This window comes from Neofelis nebulosa, chromosome 16 (assembly GCF_028018385.1).
Source record: "Neofelis nebulosa isolate mNeoNeb1 chromosome 16, mNeoNeb1.pri, whole genome shotgun sequence".
Classification (NCBI taxonomy): Eukaryota; Metazoa; Chordata; class Mammalia; order Carnivora; family Felidae; genus Neofelis; species Neofelis nebulosa.
In genome coordinates, this window is record NC_080797.1 from 40,651,426 (window position 1) to 40,675,657 (window position 24,232).

General features: G+C 59.8%; 1 protein-coding gene across 23 annotated transcripts in view; it reads left to right on the top strand.

Annotated features, from left to right (window-relative positions):
- The window catches only part of CACNA1G (calcium voltage-gated channel subunit alpha1 G), a 61,636-nt gene extending 37,896 nt beyond the window's left edge, over positions 1-23,740 (top strand). For 4 of the 23 annotated variants that reach the window (XM_058705102.1, XM_058705104.1, XM_058705103.1 and 1 more), the window contains 19 exons: positions 1,480-1,548; positions 1,699-1,883; positions 2,809-2,935; positions 4,465-4,590; positions 5,220-5,309; positions 5,860-6,073; positions 7,967-8,020; positions 13,048-13,199; positions 13,930-14,039; positions 14,764-14,897; positions 15,177-15,247; positions 15,375-15,453; positions 15,548-15,669; positions 15,880-16,218; positions 16,863-17,006; positions 18,956-19,090; positions 20,819-20,996; positions 21,298-21,467; positions 22,660-23,740. In XM_058705102.1, the coding sequence (XP_058561085.1) occupies positions 1,480-1,548; positions 1,699-1,883; positions 2,809-2,935; positions 4,465-4,590; positions 5,220-5,309; positions 5,860-6,073; positions 7,967-8,020; positions 13,048-13,199; positions 13,930-14,039; positions 14,764-14,897; positions 15,177-15,247; positions 15,375-15,453; positions 15,548-15,669; positions 15,880-16,218; positions 16,863-17,006; positions 18,956-19,090; positions 20,819-20,996; positions 21,298-21,467; positions 22,660-23,394 (3,234 nt within the window). In that variant the 3' untranslated portion in view covers positions 23,395-23,740. The remainder of the gene's footprint in view (positions 1-1,479; positions 1,549-1,698; positions 1,884-2,808; positions 2,936-4,464; positions 4,591-5,219; positions 5,310-5,859; positions 6,074-7,966; positions 8,021-13,047; positions 13,200-13,929; positions 14,040-14,763; positions 14,898-15,176; positions 15,248-15,374; positions 15,454-15,547; positions 15,670-15,879; positions 16,219-16,862; positions 17,007-18,955; positions 19,091-20,818; positions 20,997-21,297; positions 21,468-22,659) is intronic. The other 19 variants (XM_058705111.1, XM_058705107.1, XM_058705112.1 and 16 more) reach the window with 13 other exon arrangements.
- The last annotated feature ends 492 nt before the right edge of the window (positions 23,741-24,232 follow it).

Genomic DNA, 24,232 nt, shown 5'->3' on the forward strand with positions numbered 1-24,232 from the left:
GCCCCGTTGCATCCTGGCTATTTGCAGACAGCAAGTTCTCATGAGCCGGGCACTTGTGGGGCCCAGCTGGGTGTGAGTCGGCGAGTGTCAGCGTGATGGGAGCAGCAGACAGGCCCTGGCGGGGCTGAGTGTCTTGCTTCCCCTGCTTCCTGCAAAGGGGCTCGGTTTTGCCCACGACCTGTGCGCTGCTGGGGGAGACGTCCTGCCCAGCCTCCCCCATGGGCAGTGCAGAGTAGGGGAGAGGGAGCTGCCCTTTGCTCCTCTGGGTCCTGCCAGATCACAAACACGTAGGTTTTCAGGGGGGGACATTGGTCACTTCTGCTTGGCTGTGAACCTGCTAGGCCCGCTCCGAAGGAGAAGAAGGGCCAGAGGCCTGCGTATCTGGACATGCTCCCAGGGGCCTGACCTCTTCAGAATGGGTGCAAGTTGTTCTGGCGGCTGTCTCCCCCCCACCCGGGCATCATAGTCCCCGCCCCAGACAACGGTGGCCCCTCATGACATCTTGCCGCACTCGCTTGGAGGGCCCCCCCCTCCCCTCCCCACCGCCTCCCACACCGCCGTTCAGATTTCGGTGTTGCTGGGCTTTGTTTTTCATTCGGGTGGCCTCCAGCCAGGCCCGGGTGGGGAGGGAGAGACCCTTTTGAATGGAGGGCAGGCCTGAAATAGGTGGGTGAGGAGATCCCCACCCCTGGGGCTCGTGCAGGGTGGAGCGAGGGCAGCTGGTCACACAGGCCCCTGGTCGGCCTTCTGCCCAAGGTCTCGCTGCAGGGCCCTCTGTCATTGTCACCACATCTTCCCCTCAGTTCCTGCCCCCCTTCCCCACTTCTCTCTTTCCCTTTCTCTGTTTCTTGCTCTCCCTGACTCTCATGCTCTGCGCGCTGCCTCTCCAGGCCTCTCCAGCCCTCTCTCGGCCACCCAGGGAGGGACTCAGCCTATAGATATCAGGGGACATGGGTCGCCTTCAGGGATGTACAGCCTCGCTTGCCCTGTGGCTCCATTTCTGGGCCACGCAGCAGGAAAACAAGTGCAGGCAGAAGGGCGGAGAGTAGGATGAGGGGGGTCAGAGATCAAGGTAAACCCTGCCCCAGTTTTAAGAAGGGAATCGGGATAGGCCTGAGATATGGGGCTCAGATGAGAATTGTTGGGGGAACGTTTCCCCTTCCAGGCCATTCCGGGGGCGGGGGTGGGAGGCAGTGCTGTTCCAGGGCAGGGGTGAGACTGTCCAGAGCTGAGAGTCAGGGGGCCTGGCACTGGCTCTGTGTGTGTATGTGTGAGAGAGAGAGAGACAGAGACAGAGACAGAGAGACAGAGAGAGGGAGGAGGATTCTGGGAAGAGGAGATTGTCTGCCTTGTTGGGGAAGGTGGGAGTCATTGTCCTGAATCAAACGTCGGAGGCAGTTCCTGGCTTCTGTGTGCAGAGCAGCCCTGGCTCATGAAAGGAGGTCCTAGTGGGCAACACCCGCCTGCTGTCTCTTGCAGGAACGCATCTTCCTGACCCTCTCCAATTACATCTTTACCGCAGTCTTTCTGGCAGAGATGACCGTGAAGGTGATGGGGGGTCGGTGTTGCTCCGGGGCTGTCTGGTTCCCAGGGCCGGACTGGTGGTGGGAGGGGATTGGAGAGATTGACCACAATCAGAGGGCAGGCCTGGGGACCTCAGGGAGGCGGCGGCCACAGTGATGCAGCGGGCGTCCCCAGGTGGTAGCGCTGGGCTGGTGCTTCGGGGAGCAGGCGTACCTGCGTAGCAGCTGGAACGTTCTCGACGGGCTACTGGTGCTCATCTCCATCATCGACATCCTGGTATCCATGGTCTCCGACAGCGGCACCAAGATCCTGGGCATGTTGAGGGTGCTGAGGCTGCTGCGGACCCTGCGCCCACTCAGGTGAGCCCCCGGCCGTGCGTCCTCCTCAGGGACGCCTCCAACAACTCCCTGACGGAGCGAGAGCCCCACGTGCCCCTGCTTCCTGCCTCTGACCCCCCACGGGGAACCGTGTCACCACTGGGCTCAAACCATGGCCCCAGGAGTTTCCCCCCCCCTTGGGCACGCCCCCTCCACATGACATACTCCCCACGTGACAAACTGCTCAGGGCTACCATGCCCCTGACCTTGTGCTGGGCACAATATAAGAGGCCACAGGCAGGGCCCTCGTATCCTTCAGCTGGAGCTGTGCCTGGGGTGGTAACGTCAGGGATGACCATCCTCCCCGGTGAGGTAACAGGCTCCTTCCCCCCCCCCCCCCCCCCCCCCCCCCCCCTGCTTCACACGCCTCTCAGGGACCACCCAGCAGGTAACGCCTCTAGCAGGGAATCTGCTTCCTCAGGAAACCCTCCCTCAATCACCCTCCACCCCGCTGTCAGAACTTTCCATGGACGCGGACCGCACTGACAGACTAGTGATGCCTCCCTGGCTGTGATAATCCACCTCCCACCCCCTTCCCCTCCTTGCGTGCACCCTCCATGATCCCGGCAAGTCAACCTCCCTGTCCCCACGACACACTGCATCCCTGGATAACACCTCCCTTGGGTTGAGTCCCCTCCCCAGCCCCATCAGGTGATGCTTGGAGATCTGGGAGTGGAAGGGAAGATGGGGGAGGTGGGGGTGTCTGCATCCTGTTTTGAGACATTAGAGGTGGGAGTCCCCGTGGCGGGGATCTTGCGAAAAGAGAGCTGCCCAGGAAGCCAGAGTCCAAGATGGGGGACCCGTGAGCCCAGATGGGGGGTGGGGGTGGGGGAGCAGCAGGGCAAGGGACAAGGGAGCGTCGGAGCTGAGGGAACCCGTCTTATTCCCACCCCCCCCACCCCCCCAGGGTCATTAGCCGGGCCCAGGGGCTGAAGCTGGTAGTGGAAACGCTGATGTCCTCGCTGAAGCCCATTGGCAACATCGTGGTCATCTGTTGTGCCTTCTTCATCATCTTTGGCATCCTGGGGGTGCAGGTTTGTGGGGGTCTGGGGGCCAGGTGTCGGTGGGAACCTGAGGAGTGGCCTTCCTCTTGGAGGAAGACTCCGAGTCTGAGACTCCAAGCAGCTGAGACTCAAGCTGCAGCTGCCATCTTTATTCCAGAAAGGAAAAAACAGGGACACTTCCCTCGAGGCCCTAGGCCTCAGGCCCCTTTGCCTCCTGGGCGTTTTTGCAGAAAACTAGGAGCCTAGAAGAGGTCCCCAAAGGGATGAGGGCCTCAGAGAGGCTGCTGACCTGTGGTAGCTGGAGCACTGCCCTTGCCGCCCCCCCTGCCCCCCTCACACGCCGCACTCTGGAGCGCAGACGCTGTCCTGGCCCAGTCTGCTCCGGGATCCCCTCCCCTCCTTCCCTGCTTGAGCCGAGTGGGCCGCAGGCCAGGCCTGGGGATCCAGGGCCCAGACAGCTGGGCCAGGTTAGCGGCGGTGAGCTGGCAGGCAGGAGGGTGCAGACCCCAGACGAGGCAGGAAGTGGGGGCTGCTGGGGGAAACTTGGCCTTCGGCCCAGGGAGGAAACTGGCTTTGCCTCCACCCCAGTCTTCCAGAACCCCCTGGCTCCAGCTGTTTCAGCTTTAGGGTAGACAGCTGGCTGTCGGGGCAAGCAGGGGAACTCCTGGGTGGCTACCGCCCCCCACCCCCCATTCCTGTCCTTTGGCTTCCTGGATTGTCCTCTTTGCCCCGGGGAGAGGGCTGTTCCCGGTTTCCTAGAATTCTCTAGCCCCAGGGACCGGGCTGGGGTACACTCACCAAAGCTGTGTGGTGCCCCTTCCCCTTCCCTCGCTTCCAGCCGGCCTGGGTGAGCAGAGGCAACCCTCATGAGCCCGGTCCTGGGCTTTTCCAGTGGATGTAGGTCCATCCTGAGTGGCTTGCCCAGACCCCCTGGTCCTCCTGACCCTCCCATCCCTTGCCCACCCACAGTCATAGCCAGATGTGTTCTGGAGTGAGGGTGAGCTTTCCAGTCAGAAATACCTGCGTTCAAGCCCCCTTTCTGCCACCTACATTCAACCTTAGTGAGTGAATTTACTCCTCTGAGCCTCAGTGTTCCTCATCTGTAAAGTGGAGTCTATAATACCTAGCCTGCCCCCACCATTAAACCAGGCCCCCTCCCCCAGAGTATCTGGTTCAGCGGGTCTGGGGTGGGCCTGAGAATCTGCATTCCTAGCGTGTTCCCAGCCGCTGCTGTTTGCTGGTCCACGGACCCCTCTTGGAAAACCCCTGGCTTCACCCTTTGTAGAAAATAAGTAACTATTCCCCTCCTACCAGCCTTCCTCAGCACCTGCCCCGATGACCTTTTCTCCTCTAGGGCCTCTGCTCCCAGGAGCCCAGAGGAAGGGGTGCCTGCGGGGGAGGCTTCTGTCAGTGTCTCCCTGACTTGGTTGAGCACCCTGTCCTCACTCAGGGTGTGCCCAGAGCTCTTTGGCCCCGGGGCTTGTGTGGGGGAGGAAGGGCTGGTGAGTTCCCATGGCCACAGCTCACTTCGCTCTGTCTCTGGGGATGTTTGTGCCCAGCTCTTCAAAGGGAAGTTCTTCGTGTGCCAGGGCGAGGACACCAGGAACATCACCAACAAATCGGACTGTGCTGAGGCCAGTTACCGGTGGGTCCGGCACAAGTACAACTTTGACAACCTCGGCCAGGTGAGCTCCATGCTCCGGGGTGGGCGTGGGGGTGGGGGTGGGGGCAGGGGTAGTAGCAGGAGTCTGGAGGGGACACGGGCGCATGCGTAGTGATGCACGCAGGGCAACTGACTTGCCAGGGCCTCAGCTTCATCAACTGGCTAATGGGACATAATGGTATTTCTTCGGGGGTTTGTCGTTAAGGGTGCGATGAAATAATGTGTGGACTTGCTGAGCATGGGACCGGCCACATCTATATTCTCGAGATACTGCCTTTGCTTACTCCATATTTGGAAAAATGGAGAAGTGTCGAAAATGAAATGGCTCACTCCCTCTTGCTGGTTTGTTTCCCAGACCCAGCCTGGTTTTGTTCTCTGGATTTTCCAGGGCTCTGGTGTCTCTGGCTCCTCCTGGCTGAGGTCAGAGGGCTTGATCGTCTTCCATGGCTTCTTTGGCTTCATACCAGCCATGGAGCCCCGGGACAGAGAGCTCTTCTAGGGCCCAGAGTGTGATTAGGCCTGACCTCTGAAAGGCTAGGGTCCCCTGAGCTGCTGCCATGAGGTGCTTTGGGGACAGGTGGTGGGTGGTTTAGCCATACATCTTAGGTTTCACGTGGTTTCTCCTCCCCCCCCCCCCCGCCCCGCCCCAAGGCCCTGATGTCCCTGTTCGTGTTGGCCTCCAAAGATGGCTGGGTGGACATCATGTACGATGGGCTGGATGCCGTGGGTGTGGACCAACAGGTAGGGCTGAGGTGGGCAGGATCCATCTTTGGGCTCGGGTCACTCAACAAGGCATGATGGGATGCAGGCACGGGACAGAAAGAGGGCAAGGCTGATTGGCAAATTCCGTCAAAGAGGCATCACCCCATTAGCTGAGGCTTTGACCGGTAGCCTGAGGGCCATATCTGGGCGTGTTGTATTGGATTGCAACATGTTTACGCTTCTTTGAATTAGTAGCAAACATTTAAAAATTGGTGGATTTCATGTGAAAATCCAGAGTTGGGCCTGCTCAGAAGTCTGGAGATCTGGGAACATAGGGCTTGCACTGCCTCAGGGCAGGAGTTAACCTGGAACCGAGCAGCCGGTGCCTCTTTGGGGTAGAACATCTACTCTCTACTTTGCCACAGTCCCCACCCCTCCCATTCATTCGCAGCACCTGCTGGGGCCCTGTAGCTAACCAAGTTTGCAGACCTTGTCTTAAGGAACCCGGGCTGTGGGGTGGCACCTGAGACAGTCAGGTCTGACGTATCCCTGCCTGATGCCTCCACCTGTCCTTCCTGATCCCCACCAGCCCATCATGAACCACAACCCCTGGATGCTGCTATACTTCATCTCGTTCCTGCTCATTGTGGCCTTCTTTGTCCTGAACATGTTTGTGGGCGTGGTGGTGGAGAATTTCCACAAGTGTCGGCAGCACCAGGAGGAGGAGGAGGCCCGGCGGCGGGAGGAGAAGCGTCTGCGGAGACTGGAGAAAAAGAGAAGGAGTAAGGAGAAGCAGATGGCTGGTCGGTAGTCTTTCCACATCTCTCTGAGTCGTGCTTGACCTTGGCCTTGTGACTGCAGGGGATCAGGGGCTGGGGCTGGGGGCAGGGAGAAGATGCTCCCACTGCCCCCTCCTCACCTCCTTCCCCTCAAGAGCATGTCAGCCTTTAGAGCACGCATGAAGCAGACCAATTCGGCCCCGTGGGGGAGGGGAGCAACCCCCCACCCTGGGGGGCTCCCCAGGTCTCAGCATCGTACTCCTCAGACGAGATGCCAGGTCGAAGCTGATGCATGACCTCTGCCAGCTCGTCCCTCAGGGGAGCCTTGCAGGATAAGGATCACCCTACTTTGTCGCTCGCCCAGAGACCCAGGGATTGGCCCAGGTGCCAGATGGGTCTGCTCCAAGGTTGGGGAGCGAGCACCTTGACCCTGTGCCTGCCTAGTGTCTGTAGCTGCTGAGCAAGGCCTCGGCAGAAACTACAAATGCACAAGCAGCATGAGAGAACCCCAGACCCACTCTCTCCTCATCTCCAACAAAAGTCCCTGGCTTCCTGGCTGTCTTTTTTTTTTTTTTTTTGGGGGGGGGGGCCAAGCCTGGGGCGGGGGCGGGGCGTGAAAAATCTCTCCTGGCTCAGGGAAGGTCTGAAGTTATAGGGACTCTAAGCCTTCGACCCCTCAGCCCCCTCACCTGTGATCTCCAACATCTCTTGGCTTGGGCTGGGGGAGGCCCCCATCCGATCCCTCCTCATGCTCTTACGCCAGGGGTGGGCCAAGACTAAGGGGAAAGACACAGATTCCGGGAAGGATTCCAGAGAAGTAACGGGCGCGGGAGCCCCTTTGTTTCTCCAGGTGTGTCTGCACCTGTCTCCCTGTCTGCAGGGTTCCTGTCCGTCTGTCTGGTACTCAGTAATCTCTGTGACTCTCTCTCAGTCACTGCCCACGTCTCGCTGAGTGTCTTTCTGTGTGGGTTTCTCTAAGCCTTTGTGTGTCTGTCTCTGTTTGGTCTGCGGGGTTCCCTTCTCTGCACCCTTCCTTTCACACACCGCCTTCCTTACGCCAGTAAGATGTGTGCAGTGCTCTGAGCTTTCCCTTTGGTTTGTTGAAATGTGAGTACTACCAAATGGGTTAGGGGCTGTGGTGCCCCCCCCCCCCCCACTCTCCCCGTGGCTCTATCTCCTGCTACCTGGAGGGGACACCTGGAGCCAGGGGAGGGGGTGTGGGTGGGGGGGGGTGGGCAGGGGAGGGACAGAGCCAAAGCTCCCTGTGCGAGGGGAGGTGGGGGCTGCTCAGGACCGGAGGCGAGGAGATACTGGCCTCCGGGCAGCGGTGGGTGGTACGGTTCTCCACGTCCCACGTCCTCAACGCCCATGCCCGAGGCCCCTCACTCAGCTCTGGGGTAGGGCCCCCGCTGGGCTCTCCGTGTGGATGCCTGAGGCTGAGCTGGCACACCACCCCCAGCAGCCACGCTCCCACCCCTGCTCCATCGGCCCCACCCATCCTTGCAGTCTGCCTTCTCGGCAGGGCATCTGCACATGGAATTCTTTTGGCAGGAGGCACTTGTGGTCCTGCCTGACCAGCTGGCTCCCCTTCTGGGGTCTGTAGCTATCTCAGGTGGTGCTGAGGCCGAGGCACGGGTAGGAGTGGACGTCTGTTCTGATGACGGGCTGCCTGCCCCTCGCCGTGCCTCCGGCCCTCTGCCCCGTGACCCCTATGGGCTGGCCCGATTGCTCATCTTCCTCAAGTGCCCTGGGCCCGGAGCTTGGGGCTGGACACTCAGGACCAGCCAGCCATGCTCAGCACACCCCATTCATAGGCGGAGTGAGGGTTGGAGCCAAGGGGGAGCGAGCTGCTTCTAGGGGGCCCTGCCCAGCCCAGCTGGTCCGGCCAGTGACCAATGTCGTGTTTCGTTCTTTTAGATCTAATGCTGGACGATGTAAATGCTTCCGGCAGCTCCTCCAGCGCGGCGCCAGGTACTGCGTCTGGGGTTGTGGGTTCCAGGGCGAGGCCCGGGGGCAGTCAGGCCGTACCTGCCCCCAGGCCCGCCTCATGCGTGCTGGGATGTCCTCTTTGCTTCCCCCCCCTCCGTGGCTCATTGATTCCATCCTCTTGGGGCGAGGGAGTGAGGGTCCCCGGGGCGCCGCCGGGCTCTGCGTCATCCTATAGGCCTGTGCTACACCGGCCGGGGGCTGAGGGCCTTGCACGCCCCTTCCTCTGACCCCTCGTGGCGGACCCTCCTTCTCTCCCGCAAGGCTTCCGAGGGCCAAGCCGCCCAGCCCCCTGCTGCCCGGTCCCACTCCCGCTCCTCCTCCCTGTCACACCGTTCGATTATTAGAGCTGCAAATCTCGCCCGTCTCCTTTTGTCTGAAGGGAAGACTTTGATCCAAGCAAAGCAGGATGAGAGGAGCAGAGAGGGAAAGGATTTGTTTTAAAAATGTAACGATGAATAATTGAACAGACTCATTAAGAGTCAAGTAATCGCGGTGGCCACGTCATCCCTATGAACAGCAGGATGGGGAATCTGAGGCCTGAGTTGGCCACAAGCTTCTCGCCCCTAAAAGCCAAAGATTTGGGAGTGAATTGGGTCTTTGTCTTTGAGAGCCGTGCCCCCGCCCCCCCCCCCGCCACCTGCCCCCGCCGGGATGGCTTTGGTCCTGCTCGCCCTCCCCTGGTCCTCTGGCCGCTGCCTCCCCCCACACGGGCCCTCGACAGAGGGTCAGAGGCTCGGAGACCCTGTGACAGGCCGGGGGGCCTTGTCACACCCTCTGATGTCTTCCCCAGGTGGTTCCCAACCTGTTCGTCCTCAAGGGCACCCCTCATCACGTCCTCCAGCAGATCCCACATTTTAAGAGACTGTCTTTGAAGTTACAAGTACCGTCAGTAATGACTTTTTTTCGCTGTTTTTACTAATCAGAGGCACATCTAATTGCTAACCAGAGCTTCTGAGCTGCAGAGGGTTTCACACTCAACGGTAGCAAAGAAAGACCATTTTGCCATCAAATTAGTCCGTGGGGCCTTAACACAGGCCTATGTATGATTTCTTTTACGCTTTTAGAAATATTGAAAAGAACGTTAAGGACCCCCATGTGGCTGCCTTCTCAGACTGCAGAGGACTTGAGACTTCAGGCTGGGAACCGCTGGGCTGGGACTTTCTCCACTATTCTGTGCTCCCCCAGAAGCCAGACCCCGGCAGATGCTGCCCTCTGGGTGCTGGGCTACCTGATCTGTGGGGGCTCAGGGACCCCCTGAGCCTTGTTTTGGGAGGCCATCCTTGAGGGTTGATGTCTCCTGTCCCCATGATGCCAAGCTATGGTATTTGTCATTGAGAGACCCTCTGTCTGGGCGCTCAGGAGGCTCTTGCCAATTCGTAACTATTTGCCTGGGTCCCATGTCTCTGTGTCAGGCTGTACTGCGAATTCCTGATGTGTTAGGGGTGAGAGAGGGCGGGAGGAAGTACCCTACAGGTTTTCCCTTACGGGGTCACCTGGCCTGCAGGCCGAAGTGTCCACACATACACATTTACCCCAACACTGTCCTGGCCTGGGGCTGGCCCACAGAGTCTTCTCCACCAGGAATTAACACGCTCAGACCCTCTTGGGCCCAGAGCTCCTCCCAACACACCCATTTGATGCCCAATACCTTTGTTACCTTCACGCTGCACCCCCATTCCAGTCACATTCCGCCATGCACCCGTTGGCACATACAGGCATATACCCTGATGACAATAGTGTGTCTTACCTTTCCAGCTGGTAATGAAGACTCAGAGACCCTTAATAGGGGCTCAGATCACCCCCCATCCCTCTTTCCCAAACCTGGTGTTCTGTGTGGTCGCTGGTAGAGCTTTTCAAACTTGCGTGCGTGTAAGAATCACCTGGAGAACGTACTAAAACACAGATGCTTGAGCACCGCCCTAGAAATTCTCATGGAGCGGTCTGGGGCAGGACCTGAACGTCCACATTTTCAATCAGTTGCCAGGGGACGGTGCTTGGTCTAGCCAACTGTGTGATGCCCCTAGTCTGGGGCAGCTGGAATCAAACCCCCATGCACCACACCTCCTGGCCAGCGCCGCTCTCGCTCTGTGCTGCTCCCAGAGGAGGGGGCCAGCCAGACCCCAGGGAAAGGCAGAAGGGAAGCGTCCTCGATCATCAGGGGAATGGGCCTGACCGGGCACCTGGGTCCAGCCCAGCTTCCAGGCGAAGGGAGGGACTGGGGCCACCGGCTGATCGGGTGACCGCTCCCCTCAGCCACCTGTGGCACCTGCGTCCACTCACCCTCTCTCCTTCCGCTGGGACCCAGTGATCAGGCCTGGCCACAGCAGCTGAAGGTGTGGCCTCTGCCCTAGGGGGCCTGTGTCCCTGGGAGGAACCCCTGCCTTCCGCCTACTTACTCCCTGTCACTCTTCCTTGCAAACCCTCTGCCCTGGCTGTGCCTTGGGCTCTACTAACTACCTGTGCCTGCTGCCCTCACTCACAGCCGTGCTGTCCCTGCTCCTCTCCTGGCTCTTGCCCTCGGCTGGGGGCTGGGCAGTCCTGGAGGTGCCCTCCTCCTACTGCCCAGCTCTGCCATTTTCTCCGCCTAAGGCAGCTAGTACTGGTGGGGGGCAGGGAGAGGGGCTATGGCCGGAGCTCTTGGAGTAGCAGACCTGCCCAGGGCTCTTCCAGGAGGTCTCTACTTCTCTGAGCTCAGGCAGGGGGTGGTATCATCCAAAGCCTAACGACGAGAGCCTTCGGGCAAACTCTTCGAGGTCTAAACCCACCAGGCAGCTGGCGAGGGATTGGGGCTGGGAGTTCGGATCCTGGCTCCTTCACGGCCTCACCATGTGTGGACAACCCACTTGTGCCGGACCTCATTCTCTCCCTCTGTAAAACAAAGGGTTTGACCAAGAACATGCTGATCAGATTGGCCCTGGGACTCTTTGGACCTGTGCTCTGAAGGGGGATTTCTGGCAGCCTCGGCATCTGCTGGTCTGGGGTTGGGACTGGGGCTCGAGCCGCAGACCTCAAGGGCCTGGCACCTGTCGCTACGAGCAGATGCCCGGCCTCAGCCTTGTCCCCACCTTTCCTTTGGGCTGCGGGGAGGAGGGTCCCAAGCTAGTCCCAGCCCACCTGCCCTCAGACAGCTGGAGCAAGGCCAGAAGGCAGAGGTGGTGACAGCAGCCCCCTTCAGTTTGGGGCTGCTACCTAGTCAGGCTAGGGGGACAGGGGAGAGGGACTCTCCCCACCTCTCCTCTGCACTATCTTAGCTAATAATGGGGCTAATAAGGAGCTGCTTTTTCTAACCTAATTGTATTCAAACATTTTAGTTAATTCTCCATTCATATTTTAGCATAATGGGATCGGGTGCTCTCGGCACTTATGGAGATTAATGCAGAGACAGTGTTCCAGCTGCTAAGGCAACGCAGGGCGATTAGCGCCCTCTGGTTCTTGTGGGTACTGAAGGAAGGAAGACGCCCGGCTCGCCGGGTCCACCCTCCACAATCGCAGTGTGGATGACCCGTGGCCTCATGTTGTCCCTTGTCCTGAGCTTCTCCACCCCCACCCCGTCCTGGGGATCAGGAGGGCCACCTGAGCTAACAAAGCCACAGTTGGCCGGCCCATCTCCGAAAACGAGATGATGGCATAACCCAAGCTGTGGTGTGCCAGAACATTCGGGACTTCCGGCCTCTTGGTTATCCACACATCGAGGCCGATGCTGGAGAGTGGCGTCAGGCGAGGCCGAACGTGCAGCTCTTGGGCACTCTTCTTCCTTCGGCCTTGGGTGGGAGGCCACCCCCTGGCCACCCCCCAGGCCACCCCCTGACTCAGTTTCCCTCTCTGTGAAATAGTCCTCTGCATGGGGAAGGACACTTATAACTGAGCTGGCCCAGACCCAAAGCTTCCTGCTGCCCCTGAGCCAGCCACCCCTGGCACCGGCCTCAGAGGCTGCAGCCCTCGCTGGCTGGCTTCTGCCCTAGACGTTCTGAGGGGGAAGGGCTGTCTGGGACCTGAGGCTGCCCCAAGCCTCCCCACGGGGAGCCTCTTCTTTCTCTGTGGCTGCCTGGGAGACCGATCTGTCAACCGCCTCCAGATGACATCTATCCCCAACTTGGCCTGGCCTTTCCTCAGCACCTGGAGGAGGGGGCCCCCTGCCATCTTCTGCCCCCAGATTCATTCCGCCTGCTTAGCAGGCCAACCTTCTGGCACCATGATTTTATAACTAAGTGGTTCGCTAATTACAAGAGAAATATGCCTCTGACAGATCTCAGACAGTGCTTCCAGCCCAGCCTGGAGCCTGATGCTAGCCTGCCACTCGAGAGCAGGGCATTGCCTCGTTAGAAACTGGGTGAGTCCTTCAGGTGGAGCCCTCCCACGTGAATCTGGGGGAAGAGCAGAGCCCCGTGGCCTCCCTCTGCCCCGCACCCCCCGTGAGGGCACCGGAGGCCCAGGCCCCTGCCCCTCTGGAGGCCCTCAAGGCGGGTCAGCGCGGGCGGCCAAGAGGATGTCCAATTTCCAATCTCCGGTGTTATCTCCAAATCCCAGCTCTGTGTAATCTGCTCTGCTCCCCCTCGGGGGGCTGAGCTTGAGAGCAAGGGCCTTTGCCTCTCTGCTGATGGAGCTTCCTCTGAGCCTGATAAGACCGGTTGTGTTTCGTCTTACCGATCTGGCCTTGCTGCGGAACGCCAAGTCAAGGGCGTTGCGAGGGGCCGGCGGATTTGGGAGGCTGCCTTGGGGAGGGGGCTCACCTGGTGTCTAATGTGGGCGGGGAGCTCTGCATGTCCTGACCCCTTCTGCGCCCAACTGTGGCCAGTAGAACAGACGCTTGGAGGGCAGACGCGACAGAGCTCCCCCCGCCCCCGCCCCGAGGAAGGCGGGGTGTGGAGGGCGAGGATGCGGATATGCTACTGGAATGTTTCAGCTCTGGCATTAGAGGCTGGCGGCTGTGAGGGACTTGGGTGGAGGGGGCGCAGCGGGCAGGGGCCCGACGGCTGCTCTGCTCTCCGCCCCACCCCCCGCCCCACCAGAGGCCCAGTGCAAACCCTACTATTCAGACTACTCTCGCTTCCGGCTCCTCGTTCACCACTTGTGCACCAGCCATTATCTGGATCTCTTCATCACGGGTGTCATCGGGCTGAATGTGGTCACCATGGCCATGGAGCACTACCAGCAGCCCCAGGTAGGAGTGAGTCCTGCCTCCAGCCGTGGGACTGCAGGCTGAGGCTACCCCAGCCCGTGCCAGGGGACCTCGGGCAAGTGCTGGGCGCCCTCTTGTACACCTTGCAGTGGCCCCTGGAAGTGGGTATCGTCTTGGTTTCACAGATGAGGACACTGAGGCTCAGAGAGGTTAGTCGACTACACCAAGGTCACGCAGCTGGGAAGTAGAGGACCTGATTTCTTTCCCCGACGAAATATTTATTGAGTGCCTGCCACGTGCTTCCTTCTTTACCCTTTGAGGGCAAAGAAGACAGACCAGTGAAGGCCAGGGTCTGCCCTTCTGGAGTTTAGATTCTGGTGAATGTCCAGCTCTAAACTCACCAATGATCCTGCCACTCCTCGAATCAGCCGCCGTCAGCTGTCCTCCAGGCCTCAGTTTCCCCATCTGTAAAATGGGGATGTCGAATTAGTCATGCACAAGGCCCTTTCCAGGTTCTAGCCCTTCTGTGGCCTCCAGCACGTTCTCAGGTGGTCTCTTCACCATCCCTCAAGGAGACAGATCCTTTAGCTCAAAGTTTGGCTCGTGCATGTGAATGAGGACCCACCCTCTTCTGTCCCGGTGTGGTGGCCAGCGGCCCCCTTAGACTCACCTGTCTCCCGGATCCCGGAGTGTGATGGAGGGGGAGGGGCAGGCATCACCCCTGGGCCTTAGGAGACCCTGCATAGACCTCCCCCCCCCCCATCCCTGCCAGATCCTGGACGAGGCCCTGAAGATCTGCAACTACATCTTCACCATCATCTTTGTGTTGGAGTCGGTCTTCAAACTCGTGGCCTTTGGCTTCCGTCGGTTCTTCCAGGACAGGTAACAGAGAGGGGTGGGGGGGGAGCGGGGAAAGGGCATGTCTCCCAGGGAAATGCCGGAAAACCTTTCTGGACTCCTGAGGTTCAGCCTCCACGCTAGGACCCACCCAGGGCTGGTGGCCAGGGGGGAGGAGGGGCCGTCCAGAGCCTGGGAGATGGGAGGGAAGGGAAGGAATTTGACAAGACAGGGCCTGGGGGCCATTGGCAGCTGGAAGTCCATGTGGCCCAGACTGGGGCTTAAGAGCACAGAGCCTGGAGCCAGACTGCCTGGACCGGATTCGGATCCTGGCTCTCCCACTTAGAAGCTGGTGACTTGGGGTAAGTGACTTAACTTCTCTGTGTCTCAATTTCTTCATCTGTAAAATGAGCGATGATAATACTGTCCGTATCACAGAGCTATGAAGATTAGGAGTTTTTTTTGTAAAGCCCTTAAAACAGTGCTTGGCACCTAGTAAACAGCATATAAGTGCCAAATTAAAAAAAAAAAAAAAAAGAATGAATGCACATGGAAAGTAGAGGTCCTCGAGCTAAAGTCTTGGCCCCACCCGTGCCACCGACGGGCTGTGTGACCAGGGTCAAGCCATGCCTTCTCTGCAGGATGGGGAGGTGGGACTGGCTGACCTCCACCCTCCTTTCTGCAGTCACTTGTGTTACTTTGACTGCCCCCTCCTCCGCGGTGCCCCCGGCTCCCCCCCACTCAAGGAGCTGTGTCCTGGGCTTTCCAGGTGGAACCAGCTGGATCTGGCCATCGTGCTGCTGTCCATCATGGGCATCACGCTGGAGGAGATCGAGGTCAATGCCTCGCTGCCCATCAACCCCACCATCATCCGCATCATGAGGGTGCTACGCATTGCCCGAGGTCGGTGCCCGCCTTCTTGCCCGCCACGCGCCTACCCAGGGGGAGATAGCAGGGGTCGGCTCTGTGGCCGGCCAGGGACTTTGTACGTGTGTGTGTGTGTGTTCCCATGGGTCTCTCTCCCAGCCTTTGACAAAGGGGAGGGCCGGGGGGGCCGAGGTAGGGCCCTGGTGGCCTGGCTGGCCATCCCACCAACCCCAGCCCCCACCGTGGCCCTGGCTCCACCAGCTGTGTGGCCTGGGACCCAGCGGGGCCCGCTCACAACTTTGTCCTGTTCTGCAGTGCTGAAGCTGCTGAAGATGGCCGTGGGCATGCGGGCACTGCTGGATACGGTCATGCAGGCCCTGCCCCAGGTAGCTGGAGGTGGGGGTGGGTGGGAGGGGTCCCCTCGGGGCGAAGGGGGTGCTTTCCAAAGGGAGCTCAGGGAAGCTGGCTGGGAGATCCAGTGGCACCTCTCCCATTTCTTTTCCTCTTTTCCAGGTGGGGAACCTGGGACTTCTCTTCATGTTGTTGTTTTTCATCTTTGCAGCTCTGGGTGTGGAGCTCTTTGGAGACCTGGGTGAGTCGGGGTGGGGAGGGCAGAGGAGTCAGGGCTGGAGGCCGCGGGGCTGCTGCACTAACTCAGGCCTCTCTCTCCTTCCCTCCTCCTCCAGAGTGTGACGAGACGCACCCCTGCGAGGGCCTGGGCCGGCATGCCACTTTTCGGAACTTTGGCATGGCCTTCCTGACCCTCTTCCGAGTCTCCACAGGTGACAATTGGAATGGCATTATGAAGGTGAGGGCGCACCACAGCCGTGTCCCCTCCCCGCCCCGCCCCTGGCTGGCCCTGGCCCCAGAGACACGGTCCCACACCTGGAGCCCAGATTCCCCGGCAGGATGAATTCCTTGACCCCGAATGAAAGCATGTGACCTTCTGTCCGTCAGGCGGAAACATTCCGGGACTCCCTCTCCCCAGGACAGTGTGTAATGCTTTCTCTGCCCCCAGGACACCCTCCGGGACTGTGACCAGGAGTCCACCTGCTACAACACGGTCATCTCCCCCATCTATTTCGTGTCCTTTGTGCTGACGGCCCAGTTCGTGCTGGTCAACGTGGTGATCGCCGTGCTGATGAAGCACCTGGAGGAAAGCAACAAGGAGGCCAAGGAGGAGGCCGAGCTGGAGGCCGAGCTGGAGTTGGAGATGAAGACGCTTAGCCCGCAGCCCCGCTCGCCTCTGGGCAGCCCCTTCCTCTGGCCCGGGGTGGAGGGCCCCGACAGCCCCAAGCCCGGTGCTGCAGCCCACGCTGCCGGCGCGGCCTCGCGCTTCTCCTTGGAGCACCCCACGGTGAGCCAGCAGCCACCCCTGCCGAGAGGGGTGTGGGGTGGGTCCAGGTGGGTGGTGCGCAGGGAGTGGGCAGGCAGCGTGGCAGACCCCGGGGCCCCGCCTGTGTCCTTTTGCCCCTCCTGCTTGGATGCTGAGGGATGAGCGGTCCCTCGCCCGCCCCCAGACGGTGGCTGCGTGCGCTCGCAGCCTAGGGGCCACCCCGGCAAGCCCCCAGCACACCCTGTGCCTCCGGCCCAGCCGGCCTCCCCTTCTCGGCTCTTAGGTTCAAGGCTAAGTTTTCTGTTTCCTTCCTGTTTCTTTCTTACCCTTGCCCGATTGCCAACCTCTTTCCTTCCCACCCTTCCACCTGCCCAATTCCACCTCTCCATCCTTTCCCTATCTTTGCTCCCCTTCTCCCTCTCTCCTCCTGAGCTCTTCTCCTCTCCGGCTCCCCTTCTCCTTCCTCCCTCACCTCTCTTCCCTATATCCCCTCCCCTCCCCCTTCTCCTGTCTGCCTGTTGCTGGTGTGTGTGTGTGTGTGTGTGTGTGTGTGTGTTACCCCTTCCTCCTTTTCCCTCCATGTCTCTTGTCAATCCCCTGCCACGACACTTCCCATTGTTGCCCCTCTGATCCCCACTCCCCTCATGGGCTGGTCCCCCCCCCAGGACAGACAGCTGTTTGACACCATATCCCTGCTGATCCAGGGCTCCCTGGAGGGGGAGCTGAAGCTGATGGAAGAGCTGGCGGGCCCTGGGGGCCAGCCCTCTGCCTTGCCTCCCGCCCGCAGCCTGGGCGGCTCCGACCCGCAGGTTACCGTGCCCCTGTGCCGTGCCGGGCTGTGCCATGCTGTGCTGTGCTTCTGGGGAGGCGGGGTGTTTCCTGCCCACTGGGTATCTGGAGAAAGAGCAGCCTCGGGGCCTCAGCTGAGCTTTGGGCTCGGCGGGAGGCAGCCAGGGGTTCGTACAAGTTGAGATCAACCTCTGGAATACATATTCGGAAGGTAGGGATGGTAAGGACCGCACCTCTAGGAGTGAAGGATGGCTAGAGGAGGGGCTTGCGGAGGGCACTTGTCAGAAGGAACCTGGACCAAAAGGAGAAGAGAAGAGGGCAGGGCAGGAGACAAGCTGGGAGTGGGACCTTAGTGGGTGGAGGAAGCGAGGTACCAAACCCAGGGGAGAAGGGCTTTGGGGGGTACTGCAGGTGGCCAGGGGACCCTTTGAGGGATATATCTTAGGCCACAGTCTGCCTCTTTCCTGTGTCCAGCACCTACCTCCAAAGCCTCTGTTTGGTGGCGTTCTGAGCCACGGAGCCCACTAGACATGATGAGTGCCTTCGGTAGACAGTGGTTTCTGACCTGGCCCTGAGAGGGCCTGGAAGGTTCCAGCTGTGAGTGGATTCTGGGGACCTCGCTGTGAAATAAAACTGGGCGTCCTGCCTCAGCACAGCCCCTTTCCACAGCTCATGCATGATTCTCTCCCCCAGTCCCATCTAAACGTGGCTTTCCTGCTCTCTGGGGCTCTCCCACCCACCTCTTCCCCACCTTTTGACCTGTCTGGTTGCCCCTGACTCCCTCCACTTGGTAGAGCACCCTGCCGTCCCTCCTAGGTCCGGGGTCAGGTGCTGCAGGGAAGACCTCAGTAGACCTGGAGTGGAGGCAAAGAGACGGGTGTCAGCAGGAGATAGAAAAGCCTAGGGTTCCACAGGCCCTGTTGGGTGGAGGGGAAGGAAGGCAGGCTCCCAGTACCTGGGACACCTGTAGCCTGACTCCAATGAACAGTGACCCTCACATAGAGAAAGGACCCTGCCTTTAGGGGTCCGCCCTTGGGATTCAGTCTCAGATAGGCTATAGGCGCTTCAACATGGCAATGACCTAGAATGATCAGTGAGAGAGCACATCCCTTCCCAAGGCCTCTCATCCTGAAGGAGGCTCATGGGGCAAAGGTACAGGGAAAGAAGAGGACGCGATGGGGTGATCAGGCGGTTGGTTCATCTGGGAGGGATGGCTCTCCCCTCCCCCAGGCACTGAAATCCCCCTGCAGATCCCTGGTGAGCCAGCCAGTTTGTGTGGCGGCAGGAGGAGAGCATCTCCCAGAACCCAAGCTAAAGAGGGCGGGCAAGCTGCCGGCAGGCGGAGGAGGGCCCAGGAGGGGAGAAGCCAAAATCTGGGGGCAGGCCAAGTCCTGCCAGGCTTTTGGAAGCAGAGAGAATAGGCAGAAAACAGTCATCAGATTGGCGGCTTTGTCCCCAGCGCCCCCCACGCGGCTCTGTCTGTGCCGAGAGCAGAGAGAGGCGCTTTGCTGGCCTTTCTTCATTTTTTTTTTTTCTGGTATCATCTTTATGAGAGTCGAAAGCCTTCCCTGCTCCCCACTTCCTCTCTTGGTGGTGGTGGTGTGGGAGGGGGCTGTTCAGGTTCCTGGGGTATCTTTAGAATAAGTTTCTGCTTCTCCTGCTTTGTCGGTGTTTGCTCTGGCTCTGGCTCTTTGGTGCCTGCCGCGGCCTCTGATCCGAGCGGAGGGGGGGGGGGGGTTCAAAGTGGGGTGGGGGAGGCACTGTCAGTTTACTCGGGAGAGGGGTGGGGAGAGAGAAGAGAGGCCTTCCCCTCCCCCGTGCTTTGTGGAAAGGGGGAAAGGGGGGGCCTGTGTGTGTGCACGCGCGCGCGTGTGTGTATGTGTGTGTGTGTGCGTGTGTGCACGCATGCACGCGCGAGCAGGTGCTCTGTCCTGGTCTCTAATGCCTGATCATCTCTCTCCCTGTCTAGATCCCTCTAGCTGAGAGGGAGGCTCTGTCTCTGACGTCAGAGATTGTGTCTGAACTGTCCTGCTCTCTAGCTCTGACGGATGACTCTTTGCCTGATGACACTCACACACTCTTACTTAGTGCCCTGGAGAGCAATGTACTTACACACGCTCCTCACTGCTCCCCCAGCCTCCCCAGGGGCTGGGCTGGCTGCAGGGCTCCAGATCCCTCCCTCCTCTCTCTTGGCCACCGGAGGCACCAACCGGCAGGCACTTAGTGCTCCAGGCTTTGATGGGTCTTTCCGGGTCCCCACTGTGGACCAAGAAATGAGATGAGATTAAATTGGGGCCTCAAGGGTCCAGGGGCGCAGTTGTGAAAGAGTTAATCCCAACACCCAGGAGTAGTAACACGGCCCTCCGAAACAGAGGTCAGCATCAGGCAGCTGACCAAAGGGCCCCCCTCGATGTAGACCCAGTCTCTGTGTTTGGAGCCTGTGCCAGCCAGCCCTTCCCCTCCCCGCTCCCCTCCTTCTCGCCTACCTGCAACATGAGCCATTTCCCTCCACATAGTGGCTGAGAGCCTCATACCTCTCTGCTGCTACACCATGCCCTTCTGTACCTGGGGGGGCTGTCTCTGTCTCCTCCGTCACTGTCACTGTGTGTCCCCGTGTTGGGGGGGGGTGTTCTTTGTGTTTGGACAGCTTCTCTACCCTTGCCCAGCTCCCTTTCCCCTTCAGACTGTGAGCAGCCCCCTCCTCCCTGCCTGCCCCCTCCTCTGGGCACTTAAGAAGAGACAGGGGCCCCTTCCCCACAGCAGGGCTCGGCTGCAACAGGGTCTTGACCACAGGCTGGGGGTCCCTAGGGGTCTTGGGGTAGCTGGCAGAAGTGGAGCCTGAAGCCGAGAGGGGAAGCAAAGGATCCAGACTTTTCCAACCGTCCCTCCTGGGGTGCTTAGCTGGCGGGGCCTGCGTGGAGACAGGAACCCTCCCGCCTCTCTGAGAATTAGGAATGGAAGGTACAAGGGACCCCAAGGAGGAAAGGGGTCCCAGGGAGATGGAGAAGTCTTCTGGGAGCACACCTTGGCTCCCTCCAGCTGGGGTCAAAGGCAGATTACTGCTTTTCTTTGAAACCAATGTAAAAAGCCCACTCCCACCCCCAATCTGTCCAGTAAGGGAGGACCTGAAGCTGTGATACTCAGACCTTGCCCCCCACCTCCCATTTGCCCCCTGCCAGAGTCACTGAGTAATTAAAAGGTGCAGGGCCACAGGTGGGTGAGCCAGCTGACACTCTCTAGTGTTCACCTGTCATTGAACCCACATTAGCCCAGCTCCTGCCCCACGCTGGGTCGTGGGGTTGCCTTAGAGAACTGGATGGTGAACAGCCTCTGCTCTATAGGCAGTCCTCGCTCACTGGGCAGGTCCTCCCATTCCCCACCCCCACCCCCACCACCCCAGCACTGGAATAGGGGGTGCTTTTAGCTTTTCAGCCTCCACTGTCCTGCTCCAGGGCCTCTTACGGGGGCCCTGAGAACCATCTCTTGAACCACCTGCCGGGCTGGACCTGGGGGCTGCTCTCTGTTTTCTGGACACCTTCTCCCCCCTCCACCATCCCCACCAGGAGGCTCTGAGATGATGCAGTATTGGATAGTTTTCTGCTTCCTTGCTGTGCTGGAGGGCTCACCCATGTGTCTGCCCCCTTTCCCCCCACCCACTAACTCATCCCATTACCGCCCGGGAGGGTGGGAGGGAGGGGGCCAGAGGGTGGGGGGAGGGGGCCAGAGCCTGGGGGCGCTTCTGCTTGCTGTTGTCCAGCTCTGCCTCAGTTAGCCAGTCCGGATATCCGGGTGCCCCTCTTTTTCCCACCTCCCTCCCCTGTTCCTTTTGCAGATGGAGCCCCACCCTGAGGAGGTTCCCCTCGCCCTGGGACCAGACCTGCTGACTGTGCGGAAGTCTGGAGTCAGCCGGACGCACTCTCTGCCCAATGACAGCTACATGTGCCGGGACGGGAGCACCGCCGAGGGGTCCCTAGGACGCAGAAGCTGGGGGCTCCCCAAAGCTCAGTCAGGTACCAGGGCTCAGGCAGGGCTGCTCGGCTCGCACAGGGAGACCCCATCCTTGCCTAAGCCCACTCCTGACCTGGGTGGGAGGGGCACCGAGGCAGCAAAAGAGGTCTCTCCGAACTCCAAGGGCTCCCCACTCCGCCCTCCCGCCAGCCCGTGGAGAGTGGTTTTCAATCCGGGGCGAGGGGTCCTCGGTGAGGGGAGAGGCCCCGATGGGGGAGGGAGAGTGGAAAAGAGGGACTGGGGTAAGAGCCAGGCCACTGACCTGCCAGCTCCTTCCTCTTCTCCTCCCCTCTCTGCCCACAGGCTCCGTCTTGTCAGTCCACTCCCAGCCAGCAGACACCAGCTACATCCTGCAGCTTCCCAAAGAGACACCCCACCTGCTCCAGCCCCACAGCGCCCCCACCTGGGGCACCATCCCCAAACTGCCCCCACCGGGCCGCTCCCCTTTGGCTCAGAGGCCACTCAGGCGCCAGGTAAGCAGGTGTGGAGAGGTGGGCCAGGGCCCCGGGGCCGGCCTCTCCGCTGGGAATCCTGGGCTGTTGGTGACAGCCAGGTGGCCACTTTTCATTCTTCCAACACACGTTTATTGTGTGCTGACCGCGGTCCAGAGGCAGTTCTAGGTGCCGGGGGCACGGTGCCTGGCAAAGCAGAAGTGGTCTGTGCCCTTCTGGCATTTGCACCCTGCTCCTTTCTTCCACTGAGGAGGGCTGGAGACCGGAGCGGGCCACGGGGGCTTAGGGACACAGGTCGACTTGGTGGGAGAGCCCAGGTCTCTGGACTCCCTTTCCATGGCCCAGAGTTGCCTTCCAATGATTCTCTGTACTTCTAGACTTATCCACGGGACACAGGGCATGTTTTGGGTATCTCCACCTTTGGCCAAGCCCGCGGCCCCCCCTTCCCGGGGCACAGGGCCGAGGCTTATGTAGCCAGGTGAGGCTTGTCTGACCCCACTGTGACAAGGCCACAGCCCACGCCCAGGGTGCCCTCGTGTGTAATCCTGGCCACATGAGAATCTGCTCAATGCCACACACTTGAAACAGGCACGGTCGCCACCCATTTTACAGAGTTTCACCGAGCAGCTTCTGTGTGCCAGGCACTGGGGACACAGCCCCTGCTCTCTGGAGCTCCCAGTCTGGCGTCAGAGACATAAATGCCATCAGACCATTGCAGCAATAGCTCACAGCTGCTGGGATGCTCACGTGTGCGGTGCAGCAGGGAGCAGAGAGGAGGAATGGGTTAGTTGTAACGTGGGGATACAGATTGTCAGGCACCGTGTCACAAGAGGACCTGAGCCCATCAAGTTGAGGGGTGCCTGTCATTCGAGAAGGGCATTCAAGGCCAAAGGAATAGCCTGTGCGAAGGCCGGGAAGAGTGAAGGAGCCAGCTGTGCACTAGAGCCGGCCCAGTGCGTTCTGGTGTCCCAAGGGCGGGGAGCTTCAGAGAACGATTCCTGCAGGCGTGGGGGAGGGGTGGGGGAGCAGGCATGGTGGCCCCCTTCTCCCAACAAGAGCAAACGCTGATACTCCTGCTTAGGGTGGGCCCGGGGCGGGGGGAGGGGGGGGGAGGTGGGGGCTATCCGGCTTGGGGGTGGGGGTGGGGGGAGGTGGGAACAGTCCATGGGGGAGTGGAAGCCCCTAGGCTGAACTGTCCTCCCACCTTGCGCAGGCAGCAATAAGGACTGATTCCCTGGATGTTCAGGGCCTGGGCAGCCGGGAAGACCTGATGTCCGAGGGGAGTGGGCCCTCCCCGCCTCTGGCCCGGGCCTCCTCCTTCTGGGGCCACTTGGGCACCCAGGTGCAGCCTCAACCCCGCCGCCAGAGCCAGACCTCGAAGCACATGCCCCCGCCAGCCCCCTGCCCAGGCTCTGACCCCAGCTGGAGCAAGGGCCCTCCAGAGACCAGGAGCAGCTTGGAGTTGGACACGGAACTGAGCTGGGTTTCAGGAGACCCCCTGACTGTGGGCAGCCAGGAGGAGCCCCCGTCGCCACGGGACCTGAAGAAGTGCTACAGTGTGGAGGCCCAGAGCGGCCGGCGCAGACCCTTGTCCTGGCTGGATGAACAGAGGAGGCACTCCATTGCGGTCAGCTGCCTGGACAGCGTCTCCCAACCCAGCCTGGGCCCCGACCCCTCTAGCCTTGGGGGCCAGCCTCTTGGGGGGCCCGGAAGCCGGCCCAAGAAAAAACTCAGCCCGCCTAGTATCTCCATAGACCCCCCAGAGAGTCAGGGCCCTCGGCCCCCACTGAGCCCTGGCGTCTGCCTCCGACGGAGGGCTCCGTCCAGCGACTCCAAGGATCCCTCGGCCTCCGGCCCCCCTGACAGCATGGCTGCCTCGCCCCCCCCAAAGAAAGACGTGCTGAGTCTCTCCGGTTTAGCCTCCGACCCAGCAGACCTGGACCCCTGAGTCCTGCCCTACTCCCCCATTCACCTTTCTCCACCGGGTGCCAAATCCTAGCTCCTCCTCCTGGGCTATGTTCCTGAAAAACCTTCCATACGGACTCCAAGGAGGAGCTCCTCCCCGCCTCAGTGGCGCTGGGAACCGGCGAGCAGAATTTCCAGAGCGTTGAAAGCAGCAGCCCTGGTCACCCTGGCTCCGGGCAGAGAGAGAGGAGAGACACAGAGACAGAGAGAGAGAGAGAGAGGCCCAGTGCAGCTGAGGTTCCCAACACCAGGAGCTACTGGGAGAAAGCAATACGTTTGTGCAGAATCTCTATGTATATTCTATTTTATTAAATTAATTGAATCTAGTATATGCGGGATGTACGACATTTTGTGACTGAAGAGACTTGTTTCCTTGTACTTTTATGTGTCTCAGAATATTTTTGAGGCGAAGGCGTCTGTCTCTTGGCTATTTTAACCTAAAATAACCAGTCTAGTTATATCCCCTCTTCTTGCAAAGCACAAGCTGGGACCGAGAGTGCATTTCAGCCCTGACGGTGGCCCATCTTCAGCGGAGAGCGGGGACCATTTTGGAAACTGTAATGTAACTTATTTTCTCCTTTAACCTCGTCATCATTTTGTGTAGGAAAAAAAAAAAAGAAAAAGAGAAAAAGCAAAAAATAAGATTTTACAAATGAAATGGAACCTTTTTATATATACATACATACATATCTATATCTATATCTATAATAAAGTAATTTTCCAAAATAAAAAAGTTAATCACGGTCCAGAGTGAAAGCGAAAGGGACAGAGTTAGGCATTTCCAGGTGGCACTGGAGAAAGACCCCCGGAGCTGGGGAGTG